At 40.6% G+C, this 15,924-nt stretch overlaps 1 protein-coding gene across 1 annotated transcript in view; it reads left to right on the forward strand.

The window, feature by feature from the left end:
- The window catches only part of TNN (tenascin N), a 73,688-nt gene that overhangs the window by 31,991 nt on the left and 25,773 nt on the right, over window positions 1-15,924 (forward strand). The window contains exons 9-12 of the mRNA XM_006867068.1: window positions 7,994-8,257; window positions 10,647-10,910; window positions 12,252-12,515; window positions 14,649-14,779. Coding sequence (XP_006867130.1) covers window positions 7,994-8,257; window positions 10,647-10,910; window positions 12,252-12,515; window positions 14,649-14,779 — 923 coding nt within the window. The remainder of the gene's footprint in view (window positions 1-7,993; window positions 8,258-10,646; window positions 10,911-12,251; window positions 12,516-14,648; window positions 14,780-15,924) is intronic.

Here is a 15,924-nt window from a genome sequence, read left to right on the forward strand (position 1 = left end):
TCTTCATCAACTTGGGTCACTTTAGGCAAGTTAGCTTCTCTTGTATTTCCATCCTTGTACATCAAATCCTGTTCTCCCCACTCGCTAACTGCTGCTTCTGGTCACTTTATATTTGGTAAAGCTGGGAGGAAAGAGAGCCAAGTGGTCAGGAGGGAGGATAAGTAAATGTTCAGAAAGGACGGAGATGGGGCTCAGAAGGAGTAGAGAGACAAGGGATCAGAAGGGAGTAGAGATAAGGGGTCAGGAGTGGAAGAGAGATAAGGGGTCAGAAAGAAAGGAGGTAAGGGGTCAGAAGGAATAGAGGCAGGTCAGGAGTAGAGGCAGGAGGTCAGGAGGGAAACAAGGCAAGGATTCATGGAAGGTCTTACTTGACTGCCTTGGGCTTCTCATAGACCTGGTGCATGTTGAAGCTGATTCTTTCTCTCATGAAGCACTTCTGTGTGTTCTTCTAAGACACTTCTCTTGTCGTGATCCTGTGGACAAATGTATCTTTCCCTCTAGTCTCCTACTCCCCAGTTTTTTTCCTGGTAGCACTGTACCCTTGCAGGTGATCCTCTTGGACAGCTTCTCAAACATCTGCAGGTCACTTTTCTTGCTTGTCCCACATCTGGTCCATGGGAAAAGCTCAGATTGTCTTTGCTTACTCAGTGAGATAGATGTACAGTTCTTTTGTAATGCTGCTTTCTACCAGAAACAATCAGCTATATTCTCTCTTTGCTTTCTATCCAAACAGCCAGCTATGTTCTCACCTCTTAGATCTTTGAGTGTGTGTCTGTCACTAGACCACTGGTTCTTCAAACTCTCTGGTAGGGTTTCTCAATACTATTGACATTTTGGGTCAGATACTTCTTTGTAAGACTGTGTGTGTGGTATTCTGAGCATTATAGATGCCCAAGTCCTGACGTAGCACTGTAGGATAATCATTTGACTGCTAACTGCAAGGTCGGCAATTCAAACCCACCAGCTACTCTAGGAAACCTTATGCAGGGTCACTATGACTTGAGGGGACACAACAACAATAGATGCTTAGCTACATCTTGAACCTCTACCTGATTGATATCAGCAACATCCCCCACTTGTGACAACCACAAATCTCCAGACATTGCCAGTCACCCCAGGTATGGCTTACTACTCTAGAGTTATATATAAGGGGAATTAAAAAAAGATCGCTACTAGATTTCCAGTTCCTACCTGCGAGGGTTTAATACAAGCAAAATGAAATATGTTTAAATATATCTCTGCAATCAGTGGATGGCTACAGACAAATTCTCTCAATAATAACACTTGTCTTAGGATGCCTTCAAAATGAAAAAAGTCCAGTCAAAATAGTGACTTCCAATAGAAACTACTGGGCTAGTTAAATTAAAGGCAGAAAGTTTTTTGAGGATTTCTAAGGTGACATCTTGATAGATTTTTTTGAAGGACACAGGACAATCACAGGCAATTATTTCCTAAGCAGTTTTAAGAAAATTGAAAATTGCATTGGTGGGAAAAGGCCAGGAAAGTTGTGATGAGGGATTTTTTCCCCCTCATCATAGCAATGCACCTGTTCTTTCTTTAAGGGCAACAACTGCTGTCCTATGAGAATTTCATTGGGAAACCTTACCTCATCCATCCTACAGTACTGATCTTGCTCCTCTAGCCTTCCTTTTGGTCTCAAAAGTCAAAGAATATTTAAAAGGAACACTACTTTAGTCCTTCAAGAATGCCCAAACTACCATTTTGGTCTGAAGTAAGTAGAAGAACATAGAATTCTTTGGAGAAAGGTTTGCTGTTGTTGTTAAGTGCCATTGAGTCGGTCCTGACTCACAGCAATTCTGTGTAGGGTTTCCAAGGAGCATCTGGTGGGTTTGAACCACTGATCTTGTGGTTAGTAGTCCAGTGCATAGCCTACAGCACCACAAACCCTCCTTTCAGAAGTGTATAGAACTAGATGGAAGCTATGTTGAGGAACAGTAGTTTCACATTTTGTAATTTTTGTTTAATAGTGTAGTGTCACTTTGGAATTAACCTCATACAGTTTAACAAGTTCTGTAAACAATCCCATTGAATTACTTATTTGGGCTTTGGGTTTTACCCATACGTAATGCTCTTCAAAGAAATGAGCTCTTTATGTTCCACCTCTTAGGCCTCTCCAACCTCTTTTATAAGCTGGAGGTTGTTGTTCAGCCAAGGGTCACAAAATGGTTGACCCTTACTTGATTTTGGATCCTTATGTTGGAATTTAGTCAGTAATTTTGGGGGGATCACCATCTAAACCAAGATAAAAATTGTTGTTATTGTATGTCCTTGAGTCAATTCCCACTATAGAATTTCTGAGAGTGATTGGTGGGTTTGATCTGCTGACCTTGTAGTTTGCAGTCCAGTGCTCATATTACACAGGGATCAAGACAAGAATTTGTTGTTATTGCTAAGTGCCGTTGAGTCCGTTCTAACCCATAGTGACCCTGTACAGGGTTTCCAAGGACTGGCTGGTGAGTTTGAACCACCATCCTTGTGGCTCAAACTGACTTTGTGGTTCAGTGCTTTATCCTAAAATGCCACACCAGAACTTGAATAGTTCCACTTTAATATACCATCTCATGTATGTGATAAGACCTGTGAGCAAATTACTTTAGGGAAATGGCTTTTGTAGTAAATTATTTGGAAAAAAGAAGTGTTTTTCTTTTTCTCTCTCTCTTTTTTTAAAACTTTTATTGTGCTTTGAGTAATAGTTTACATAGGAGAACATCAGTTTTGCACTTGTCCTGTAATATTTCATATCATTTCAATGATTACAATCCCCTCCATGCATCACCATTCAACAGTATTTACTTCTGTTCCCTGTTTTGGGGAGGTGAGGCTTGATGGTGGCTAGGGTGGAGGTGCAGTGAAGTTACCATCACCAATACCACAGAATACCAGGCAAAGCAGATCTAGGGCAGAGCTCCAAAACTTGGAACCACAGAGCTAGGAATATTTTAAAAGTTTGAAGGCTTATAGCTAGTGGAACTTGAAGCTGAAGTAAGAAATGGCATACTTTTGAATCTGCTGGGGTTGGGAGGCCAGGAGCCAAAATCTTGGATGAGACCGAACAGCAAGACCAAGAAAGGGGAGCAGAAACACCATGGAAAAATGCCATGGGAACCTTGGAGCAAAGGTGGACAGTACACTTTTGTTGGTTTTGCTTTGTTCTGATTTTCTTTTTTTTTGGTATCTGGTCATTGGCAGCTCCACTGTTTGTGTACCTCCATTCTGGACTGGGGGTGGTGGTGGTGGTGGTGCCTAAGCAAGTGGAAACCCTCACCCTCACCACTGGTGGGTTCTTTCGTCACACATGCACACAGATACTCAGCCCAAGAGCCGGCCCTGAATTTGTTTTTTTTTTTAATACAGGAAAGACCAGGACAGGGTTGTAGATAGGGAAAGAGAGTTTAAAAACAAAACGGGCCAAAAATTAAATTAAAGCCTGAGGTATAGCATAACAACCAGCAAGGGCATCTTGAAAAATCTCTCAGGGAGCTTTCAAAGCAAGAAGCTGAAGAGAAGACATTAAATTCATAATCATATTAGGCTACAGATTTTATTTTTTTCTTCTCTCCTTCCTCTTCCCTTTCTGTGATTATAGACTGCAGTATTCAGTCTAGTTTTGCTTTGTTGTTGGGTATTTTTTTTGCTGGTGTTGTTCTGCTGTTTTACACTCCTCCTTCTGCCTTTGGGGGGATTCTTTCTCTCCCTATATTACCCAAGAAGAGTCAGAAACTGGTGCCATATAGTCACCACTCTATAAAACACCAAAACCCAGGCAAGAACCAATACCAACTGCCCTATACCAGGGAGGCATACAACACCTGTGAAAGTTGCTCTGAATTAAGCAATAAGAAGAGTGAAAAGGGAAGCCCACATCCTGATCACATCTACTTGGAAGCAATCAGAAAGCATACAAAAATACCAAAACAAATACTCAATTAAGTATTAAGGCCACAGATAGACACTAAACCTGTCCAAGAAGCAAAAGCAGATGACCATATAAGCACATGTCCAGAAACAAGATAAAATGTCTGAGACAAATGACATAGAGATAGACCTGGACTCATTCTGGAAGGAGGGCGGGCCTTGAAAATGCCTGAGAAGGAATTCAGAAAAATGATTATAAAATATTTCAAAACACTTTACAATGGAGTTGAGAAAAATAAGGAAGAAGTCAGGAAAGCGCTACAGGAACAATCAAATAAGTTAGATACAGCATTGGAAACAATTCAAAACCTACAGAAAGAGGTCCACATGATCAATAATAGAATATCAGAAATAGACAATACTCTGAAAGAGCAAAGGAGTAGAACAGAAGAGATGGAAGGCAGAACCAGTGATCTGGAAGACAAATCTCTCAATACCACTAAGATAGAAGAGCGAACAGAAAAAAGATAAAAACATCTGAAGAAGGTCTAAGATTCATGTTGGACAAGATGAAGAGGAATAAGTTAAGAATTATTGATGCCATTCTAGAATAAGAAGAATCACACAAGTCCACAGAGGAAATAGTTGAAGAACTGCTGAAAGAAAATTTCCCTAACATCCAGAAAAGTGAAAAGATAAACATTCAAGAAGCTCAACGAACCCCAAGAAGGATAGATCCCAAAAGAAAATCACCGAGACATATCAGAATCAAGCTCTCCAAAATCAAAGATAAGGAGACACTCCTGAAAGCAGCTAGGGAAAACAGAAGTGTTACATACAAAGACAGGCAAGTCAAATTAAGCTTGGATCTCTCAGCAGAAAGCATGTAAGCAAGAAGGCAAAGAGGAGACATATATTCCCTGTTTTTGTTTTTTCATGTGCACAGAAACACTCAGGAGTGTTTACCTGTGTATATAACCATTAAAAAAACCAACATTCTGCAAGCCTGTCTACTGGCCACCAGCACACAGCCTTTCTCTTTCCATGAGTCTAGAGTCCTCAGCTGCTCTATCTCTTAAAAAAATTTTTTTTTTTAAATTTATTTAATGCTTTATTGTGAATTATGTGATAGTTTACATGGGAGGGCATTAGCTTTACATTGATCCTGTCGTATATCATTCCCTTGCCATGGTTACAATCCCCTCCATGCATCGTCCACCAACCAAAGGGTATACCCTACAAGCCTGCTCCCTGGTCATCCACACACAGCCCCTCTTTGTCTCTGGGTCCAAAGTACCCAGCCACTCCATCTCTCTATGTCATCGTCTCTGCCTCCATCACTGGCATCACTGCTTCTCTGCGTAGTGTTCTGTTCTCTGCTCTTCTCCCTTGCTGGTCCCAGGGACCTCCGCTTCTAGACTGAAAAGTTAATCACTCCCCTCCCTTTGCCACAAAATGTCTACCTTTACATTTCCAGCTCTTACAATCAGTCCTGATAACAATTATTCACTATTGTATCACAAGAGTCCTATCCACATCTCCTTTCATCAGCCCCGACTAGACAGAATGGATACTACTTAGTGGAGATTCTACCTTGCTACATGCCCTCTGGGTCTAGGTTCCCTCTTGAAAGCTTGTAAGTCAGTCACTTCTTGCCTCTGTAGCCACCCCCATTCTGGGTAGCCAATGTCCAAGTTGCCCATCCCTGTCCTCTCCTTGTGTGGAGGGGGTGGGAATGATCCTCGCTGTGAAGATTTGTTCCCTTTTTTGAGTTACTGCTTCCATAGGTGTATGTCAAGTTCATCAAATTGTATCAGATAATTCTTTTTCCCCTCTTCTTTCTTCTTTTGTTGAGCTCTGATCATCCAGTCATTGAAGCCAGGTGGGTATTATCTGCAAGTGTAGGTGTACTTATGCATATGCCCTCTCTTCTTATCAGCTGGATGCTTCACTCTCAATTCTATTCCTCTGTGGCTATGTCACTGACTCTGGGTCCAAGAGTGCCCTGGACTTGCCACGTTGCTGGTCAACCAGGTCTCCATCTGGGTTCACAGGAGTCTATTGAGCATTGTAGGACTCAGCTCGCAGCTTCATTGCTGCTTTTCTCTCACTTCCCTTTATTGGTGATGAACATGGTCGCCAATCTGAGTGTGTATTCCCATTGAGTCTTAGTCTTAAAAGGGGGTTTGCTCTGAAGAGGACCCGGCCACTTGCCTTGATGTCTCCTGGGTGAGCCACTTGTTTGTTCTTGTAGTAGTAATCAGTCGGTCTGCCTTTATTGTTTGTATTTTTCCTGTCAATCTTTCTTTCAGGAAGTATCTTCTGTTCTTCTGGCCACTCCAGGCTGGTGTGATTGTCCTTTCAAGTGGAAATTTCCCCTCAGACAATTCTGGATGCTGTTCAGGATTCCACCTATGGTGTTGTGTAATGCAGAGGCTCTGCAGGAAGCCTCCTTCATTGGGCACATTGTAGCCCCATTTTAGGTATTCCTAACAGCTACTCTATCTCTTGATGTCATCCTTTTTGCCTCCATCTCTGGTGTCGCTGCTTCTCTGGATAAGGTCCCATATTATTCTCATGTTCTTTTCCCTTGATGGTCCTAGGGTCCTCTGTTCCTGGACTGTAAGATTAACTACTTCCCCCTTTATGTTACAAAACTTCTATCTTTACAGTTGTGACAATCGCAATACATTTTGATAACAATTACTCACTATTGAATCATTAGAATCTTATCCCCATCACCTTTCACCAGACATATCTAGATAAGATGAAAACTTTTCAGTGGGGATTGTACCATCCCCCACTCTCTGAAACTAAACTCCCTCTTGAAAACTTGTAAACCAGCCACTTCATGCCTTTATAGCCTCCCCTTTTAGGTAGCCAATATCTAAGTTGCCCCTCCCTATCGATTCTGTGTACAGAGGGGATATGTTTGATCCTTGATGTGAAGACTCCTTCCCTCTCGGTTAATACCAACTGAGCTACTATATCCATAAGTATAGATCAAATTGTAGCAGTTTACACTTGTTCCCTTTATCAAATTCTTTATCTTCATCTATTTGAGTTCTGATCATCAAGCCATCGAAGCTAGGTCAAATGGTACTATCTGCAAGGTTGGGCAGAACTGTTATTTTCTTGATGAATGCATTTTTGAGAACCTTCTATGTCCATGATTTTGAAGAGCATAATCTCTTGCATTTAAAAGCAATAAAAATGATGTCATTAATAATATATCCAATAGTCATTGGGCATCTATTCTGTGCCAGGGACTGTTCTAAGAGCTTTGTTGTTGTTATTAGGTGCTATAGAGTCTGTTTTGACTCACAGAGACCCCATACACAACAGAATAAATGAAGCACCACATGGTCCTGCGCCATTCTTACAGTTGTTGCTACACTTAAGGTTTACATGTTGTTAACTCACATAGTACAACTCTACAACTTAATTATGTACTATTATTTATCCCCACCTCCTCATTTTTTGTGGGGGTGTGTGTGGAGGAAGTTGAGGCAGAGTAGTTAATTTGCCCTTGATGCTTCATAGTGTGGAGTGAATATTCAAACACCAATGTTAGTTCTACTCTGTAAACATTTTCAAAGCGCCTTTTTATGTGACATTTTTATCTGGATTTCCAGAGTACCCCAGAGAGGTATATGAAATAACTATTAACAAACTCTGTTTTAGAGACAAGAAACACAAACACAAAGAAGTGAAGTGACTTTTTTAAGATTACAAAACAAATTTAATTTGTTAAATTAGATGCACGGATTATTATTGCATAGAGAAAACTTGAATTTCAACAAGCCTGGACTCTGCCCATCTAAAGGTAGTTGAGTTGTCCAGGGCCCCGGCTGACTGACAGCAGAACTGGGACTAGAACCAGCTCTTCTGCTGCCAACTCTAGTGTTCACTCTTGTCTTCTGTGTTGCCTCTTTGAGTATTCAAGAGTCCAGCTGTGGAGTCTAGTCCATAAAATAGCCGAGTACCAACAAGAGCATATGATATAAGAAAACTACATAAACAGGAAATGGTCTCACCCCCAATGAAAAGGACACAGGATCTGACTGAATCTTTGGTGCCTCTTAATACTTTTTATTGATTAACAACTTTCTTCTAGACATTGACAGCCCCCAAAACCTGGTGACTGACCGGGTGACAGAGAACACAGCCACCGTCTCCTGGGACCCAGTGCAAGCTGACATTGACAAGTATGTGGTGCGCTACACCTCTGCTAATGGAGAAACCAAGGAAGTCCCAGTGGGGAAGGATCAGAGCAGCACCGTCCTGACAGGCCTGAGGCCAGGCATGGAATATAAGGTGTATGTGTGGGCCCAGAAGGGGAGCCAGGAGAGCAAGAAGGCTGACACCAAAGCCCCAACAGGTAATGGAGCATCTTTCTTTGGTGACGTGGAACACCTGTCATGCTAAGCTTTATGGAGAACAGGACGGTGGACTCTGACATACTGCACATATCATCCCTCACTTCCCCTTAACACAGTCACTTAAAAGAAGGACCTGATACTTGGTATTGTGAAGATTAATGGTGATTGGTCATATCCACCCACTCTTACTGTAATTGTGTGCTTGCTTTGTGATCAATCACTAAATGCTTCTTGAAAGGGAGGAGCTAGCCAGAAATCATGTATGTTAGGAGCTGTGAGCCTTTTTTTGGTGAACTCTTTGGAACAAGGAAAGGTTATTGCCTTCTTAGGTTATTAATCCTTTCTTGAACACCTACTGTGTGTGTGCCCAGTATTGAGGATTCTAAGCTTGAAATTATATTCAGTAGCAGTTCATGATTCTTTTTTTTTTTTTTTTAACTTTTTATTGTGAATCAATTGAAAGTTTACAGACAAGATCATCAGATTTACATTCAATAAATCATATACTTTTTTATGTTAATGATTTCAATCCTCTCCATGCAACAACAGTTACCCCATTTCATCCTTGTGATTTCTGTTTCCATTCCACACTCCTTCCCATCCCTTCTCAACTTTTCCCTTAGATAAATGTTGCACTTTTGATTTTGAACAATTGACCATTCCATGGGGTGCATACCTTACTAATGTTGTTGTTACCCCTGTGAACCCATCTACTCCTTGGGTGAAAATCGGGCCATGTGGGTGAGTTCCTTTCTAGACTTGAAGGGTGGTAGAGGGCCATAGTCTCACATCTCTCCAGTCTCCTTCTTATCAATAAGTCTGGTATTTTTCAATAAATTTGAGTTTTGTTCCAAAATTCCTGCCTCTCTTTACAGGATCTTCTAATATGATTCTTCTCAGAGCAGTTGGTAGTGGTAGTTGGGCACCATCTAGTTCTTCTGATCTCAGAGTCATGGAGACTGATGTTCACATGTTCCATTAGTCCATTGGACTCATTGATTCCAAGCATCTTAAAGTTTCATCCTTCATTTCTTCTGTACATGGAGGGGCCAATAGTTATACTTTAGATGGCTATTCATGAGATTTTGAGATCCCAGACACTATTCACCAAAGTAAGTTGTAGAATGTTGTCTTTGTGTACTATGCTATGCAAATCAGCGGTTCATAATTCTTAAAGCTCTTTCATATCTGTTTCCTTATTTAAAAACAGCTTTATTAGTATATGACATACCTACTATAAAATGTGTATATGATACAGAGAAACCACACAAAGAGGAATTTTAGCATATTCACAGAGTTGTATAAGCTTCATAATTAATTTTAGAACTTTTTCATCAGAAGAAGAAATCTCATGCCCTATTACTCCCTAACTTACCAGTCCCTGGCACCATTACTTCCTGTCCAGATTTGCAATTCTGGACACTTCATAAAAATATAATCTTATAATATATAGCATTTTGTGATAGACTTCTTTCCCTTAGCTTACTATTTTCAAGGCTCACCCATGGTATAGCACTTGTCAGTACTTTATTCCTTTTAATTGCCAAATAATATTTCATTGTATGGATTTACTATATCTTACTTATTCATTCATCAGTTGATTATTTCCATTTTTTAACTATCATGAATAATGGTGCTGTGAATATTTGTATAAGAGTTTTTATGTGGACATGTATTTCACTTCTTTTGAGTATACACTTAAGAGTGGAATTATAGGATTTTATGGTTACTCTATGTTCAATATTTTGAGTAACTGCCAAACTTTTTCCCAAGCAGTTGTATAACTTTATATTCTACCAGCTGCAGGTGAGGGCTTTTTCCTCATGTACTTGGTCCTCAGAGGCATTTGTCTTGAGATAGGTAGAGGAGGAATCAATATCTCCTATTGTCAATGAGAAATCTCAAATAAAGAGATGTGAGTGATTTTTATTAGGCTGTGAAGTTAGTATTTCATAGAATTGGATTTATGGGATATTTTGACAACAAAATCTATTTAAGATACACATTTTACAAATGAGGAAATTGAGGCCCATTTAGAGGTAGTTGAGCTGTTCAACACCACAGCTGTCTGAGAGCAGAGCTGGGCCTAGATCCCTGGTGTCCTGGCTCCAGCCCAGTTCTTCAGTCTTGCTCTGCTTCTTGGAGCTGGGACTCAAATCAACTTTTATGTTGCCAGCTCTAGTGCTCACTCTTTTCTGTGTTGCCTCTTTGAGAATTCAAGAGTTCAGAAGTGGAGACATTTTATGTCCATGCAAAAATGGAAAGCAGAGCATATGATATGGAAAAGATATAATATGAGGAAATGGTCTTGCCCCCAGTGAAAAGGACACAAGATTTGAATCTTTGATGACTCTTAATAGTTTTTATTGATTAACAACTTTCTTCTAGACATTGACAGCCCCCAAAACCTGGTGACTGACCGGGTGACAGAGGACACAGCCACCGTCTCCTGGGACCCAGTGCAGGCCGACATTGACAAGTATGTGGTGCGCTACACCTCTGCTGATGGAGAGACCAAGGAAGTCCCAGTGGGGAAGGATCAGAGCAGCACTGTCCTGACAGGCCTGAGGCCGGGTGTGGAGTACACAGTGTATGTGTGGGCCCAGAAGGGGAGCCAGGAGAGCAAGAAGGCTAATACCAAGGCCCCAACAGGTAATGGAGCATCTTTGGTGATGTAGCACTTGTCATTATAAATCTATAATTTGTCAAGTTTGCTTTTCCTTTCCTGATGTTTGCAGAATTGATGATTTATAGAGGAGTGGAATCATGACCTTCCATAAATGACTACACATGCCAGTCTGCACTTCCCTTCAACTGATTTCTTTTCTAAGCCGTGTGTACAAGCTGTGATTTTTCTGTGTTTGGATGATCATGTCCATCTTCCCCTCCTTTGGTTCCAACCCTTTGAAGTAGACAGTATTGTAAACCCTCACAAAGTTTGTGAATGAAAACAGAAAATGAAAATTAAATACTGTTAGTATTAAGAGTGAAAAGTCAATGTTGAGAAAGTAGATTTTACATCATTCATAGCAAGTAGATGTGTGTGGTTTGTTTTACTATAAATGAGTCACATGATTTTTATAATGCTAGTTTTAAGGATAAAGATAACTCCAGTGTTCTATTCTTGTCTTATTGCTGTGAGAGAGATCTAGGACCATATTTTGTGTCATGATTTAGCCAATATTACAAGTGAATCCATGATAGCTTAAAGAATACTGTAACAGTTTTACATTGTGCTGATTAATTTAACAAATGTTTATTGTGCAATTTCCTTGTGCCCTGTACTGTAGTAGGCACTGGGGACACAATGAGGACAGGATGCAGCTCTCCTTCTCTAGATACTTATGTTTGGATCTGGCTTTTAGAATCTTCATGTATAAAATGGTAGACCTTCATAGACATACTGTTAAATGAAAAATAACTAGCTCCTTCTGAGAGACAATGTTTCCTTTAATACAGTGCCTTGTACAATACCTAGTGTTGTTCATAGTATACCAGTTGCCATTGAGTTGGTTCTGACTCATGGCTACCCCATACGCACTAAAGAAGAACTGTTCTCCATATGGTTTTCCATGACTGAATTTTTGGAAATAGATTTCTAGACCTTTCTTTAGAGGGGCCTCTGAGTGGACTTACTCCAACCTTTTGATCAATCGCTAAGCATGTTAATCGTTTGCACCACTAAGGATGTGTACATAATAGGGCTCAATAAGCCTATATGAATGAAGAAAGAGACTCATTTTGCTGAACTCATAGTAGAAATATAACCCAGATTTTCAGATTCTGGTATACTCTGCTATCTTCTTGAGAAACTAATGTCTGTTTGGGAGACAAGACAAGTCATAGATCCATCAGACAGTTCTAAAACTAAACAAGACCATATGAGATGGAAAGCCACAAAACATGATAGGACTTGCTACAAGAAAATGGTCACCGATTTCCACACCTGGGGGTCTGTCAATAATGGTTATTGATTAATACTTTTCCTTTCAGATATTGATAGTCCTCAAAACCTGGTGACTGACCGGGTGACAGAGAACACGGCCACCGTCTCCTGGGACCCAGTGCAGGCCGACATTGACAAGTATGTGGTGCGCTACACCTCTGCCGATGGAGATACCAAAGAGGTCCCAGTAGGGAAGGATCAGAGCAGCACCGTCCTGACAGGCCTGAGACCAGGTGTGGAGTACACGGTACACGTGTGGGCCCAGAAGGGAAGCCGAGAGAGCAAAAAAGCTGACACCAAAGCCCTAACAGGTACTGTGAGGGACAAAGACGGGGAACTCTTCACACATGTCCAGAAAGAGGGGTTGAGGAGACCAAAGAGGGGGAGGCAGTTGTTTCACCTCAGGTCACTCCTCAGGTGGTCCCTTGTTACTTTTTGAGGTATTATACTGACATAACAAGTGTTCAAATAAGATAAAAAGAGCGAAGATGAAGCAATTTAAAAGTAAACACTTCAAGATAGTTGTGCAAGGATGGCCTTCCTCACTAACCTCTCTACTCAACCCAACTCTCAAGCTCTCTTGTTGGGGTATTAGAACCTGGTTGGCCTCAACTCCCATTCAGAGGAGAGAAAGGAGAGGAATTTCTTCTGTTTCCATCTTCCGTGATGGGGATGGTGGTAGAACATTTTCCTCAACTCCCTGTCTCCAGTTGATGATTCAAGGTGCTTGGACCACATGTATTATGTGTATGTGTGATGGAACCTCCAATATTAGCTAAGCATCATGGAGCTCAGCTCTCAGCGGTGGGTGGGTGTGTCTCTCCAGGCAAGAGTTACAGGAGTGAAGGGGGCCTAGCATTGAAAAATGTTATTATATTAGTAAGGAGTTTTAATTGAGAAAGCACTACACACTTATAGTAAAAAAAAAAAATCAAACTAAGCAGAGTTTTAAAAAGAAAAGAAACATTTTTTTTTTTCCTATTTCAGAGTCCCTAGTCCCTAGTGCTCATCTCCAGAAGCAACTAGAAACCAAGGTGTTTCCCCCACCCTCCTTGTCTCTCTTTTCCTCTCTTCTTTGTTCTTTTCTCTCTACTGTCTTCTCTAATCTTTTCTTCATTTTCTCCAATTTTAAAGACAAGAATAACATTATCATCGTTTTACTTTGTAGATATGTAAGTGTAACTAAGGCAGACATTCTAAGTCCATAACTAGTGGATGGGTAGGCAAAGAGGTGGCAGAAACCAGGTTCAAACATTTAAAGAGTTATGGTTTTGTGTATTTTTGAAAGCAGGAAATTCAGTTTTTTTTATCTCCATGTGATGGATAGAATAAAATCCAGTGCAGATGTTACACTTTAAAAAGTCAAACTAAGCTGATATTGTAGAAACTCAAAATTTGCCCAAACACTCTAATTCAAAACAAAAGCTGTCTGATTTCTATTAAAATATTGCAATTTAGTTCTCAGCTGAAATGCTACTGGGTAGAAAATAGCCTGGAGACATTCATTTTGGAAACTTCTAAATTAAAATCACCTTCTATGATGATATTTTTTCAAAATGGAAATTTCCATTGATGTCTTTTTTTTTTTTTAAAAGAAGAGCCGACTGACCAAAATATTATTTTACTGATTAATATTTTTGCTGAGCTTTAGTTTTTCTGCTCTAAAGGGCACATACACGTGTCCTCACATGCCCTCTGGTTTCTGGGTGGGGAAGTACAACAGGAATTGAAAAAAAGCTCTCCAATTTCTCTCCATTTCTTCTTCCTTTTACCTGTTTCTGTCCTCCTTTATAAGTCCCCTCTCTAAATTCTTTATATAATAGGTATGCACCCAAGGCTACACACTTAGATATGTAAAACAGTAGAACCTTGGATTTCATACCAACTCAGTTTTCATCAAAAGTCCTCCACTTTGCTTGTGGGGTGGAAATATCTGTAAATTTAGGGTCCCGCTCCTTCCCTGGGGCTATATGCAAAACCTTGAGGTGTTCTCCAATGCCAGGCACTGGGACCCCATCTGGCATTGAGGTCATCTTTCCAGGCTGGAATTTGCTGAGACCCAATGTCCTTGTGCAGGGCCCTTTCCGATCTGCAGTTCCCATGCTTCTACACCACTTGAGGAGAGCCCTGCCATCTCTGAGCGTCTGCTGTCCAGACCCACCTCACTCTGGGGATCTGTTGGGAAAGTGTGGGCACAAACTCTTTCCCCCTGGGACCCCCTAGCTCCATATTCCTGAATCCTGTTGTCCTCAATAGGTCTCCACTTTTGGAAAAAATGGTCAGGAAGATCCTTTGGCAAGGACGAAAAGAGTCAGCTATTGGTTTGAAGGAAGAAAGGGAAAGGAGAGAAAATGTAGGGAGAAAATATAAATGAAATCTCAGAAATGATCTTGCTTCTGTTGCATCTTAGTAATAATAATAATCACCTGACTTTTAATGTACAGAAATTGACCCTCCCCAAAACTTTCGTCCATCTGGTGTCACACAGTCTGGCGGGATATTGACCTGGACACCCCCTTCTGCTCAGATTGATGGCTACATTCTGACCTACCAATTCCCAGATGGCACTGTGAAGGTACTGGGTACTTGTCTTATCTCTTGGTCCTATACTCGGCATGTGTGGAGCTAGCTACTTAGGCTAACCAAGTCATCATCCAATAAAAAGCCATGATGATATTTAATATTTTTCGTCTCATGATAGTAAGCTAATCAGTCACTTGCTCCTTATTTATTGATCACCTGTTCTGTTAAGGGGAAATGCCAAACATAGACTTTGGCAACACTGCAGTCCCATTTTATAGACTAACCAATGTGCCTACCCTTAGCTGACCATTTACATATTGGCTGGTATGTGTGTGTTCTATATTACATTGCTTCTGGTCGATCTTCCCCAGTACAATGTAAACTCTGTGAAGGCAAGGAATTTTTGTCTTTTTTTTCTTTTCTTGCGGCATTTAAAGTACTTAGAAAAGCGCCTAGCACATGATAGGTGCTCAGTAAATACGTGCCGAATGAATTGATTTACCTTTATTTCAAGGGTTATACTACCTGTATGGATTCTGAAGGTCTTCAAATTTTCCAGACTTATCTTAATAGAAAATTATTATTCTCTCTTCTTGGCAAATTAGTCAGAAGTGAGGAAGGAATAAAGAAAGGGCACTTTAATTTATCCACGTTCTCAATTCATGCTTTTATAACCTGACTAGGAAAGGTGTTGCTGAGCCAGTCCGATTCATGGCAAGCCAATGCACTATGAAATCAGACCCTTGTGATCCATAAGGTTTTCATTGACTGAATTTTCAGACGGAAACCTCCAGATTTCCTAGACTGGCTTAGGCTGGCTGCTCCGCTGAAACCAGTTCAGCAGCATAGCAACCAACATACAAGCCTCCACGAACAGAGAAGAGGTGACTGCTGCACTTGAGGTCATTGGCCTAGAATGGAACCTGGCTGATGCACCTCAACCTAGGAAAATTAGTCCTATGTTTTGTTTTGTTTTTAAATTTTATTTTGTTGTTGGTAAGAAGATACCCAGCAAAACACAACAATTCAGCATTTTCTACATTACAATTCATTGACATTTATTACATTCTTCAAGTTGTTCAACATCCTTTATCCTCCTTTCCTGAGTTGTTTCTCCCTCATTAACATACATTCACTGCCCTCTAAGTTTCCTGTCTAAGCTTTCAGGTTGCTTTTGTCAATTTGGTCCCATGTAGA

This window comes from Chrysochloris asiatica, unplaced genomic scaffold (genome assembly GCF_000296735.1).
Source record: "Chrysochloris asiatica unplaced genomic scaffold, ChrAsi1.0 scaffold00100, whole genome shotgun sequence".
NCBI lineage: Eukaryota > Metazoa > Chordata > Mammalia > Afrosoricida > Chrysochloridae > Chrysochloris > Chrysochloris asiatica.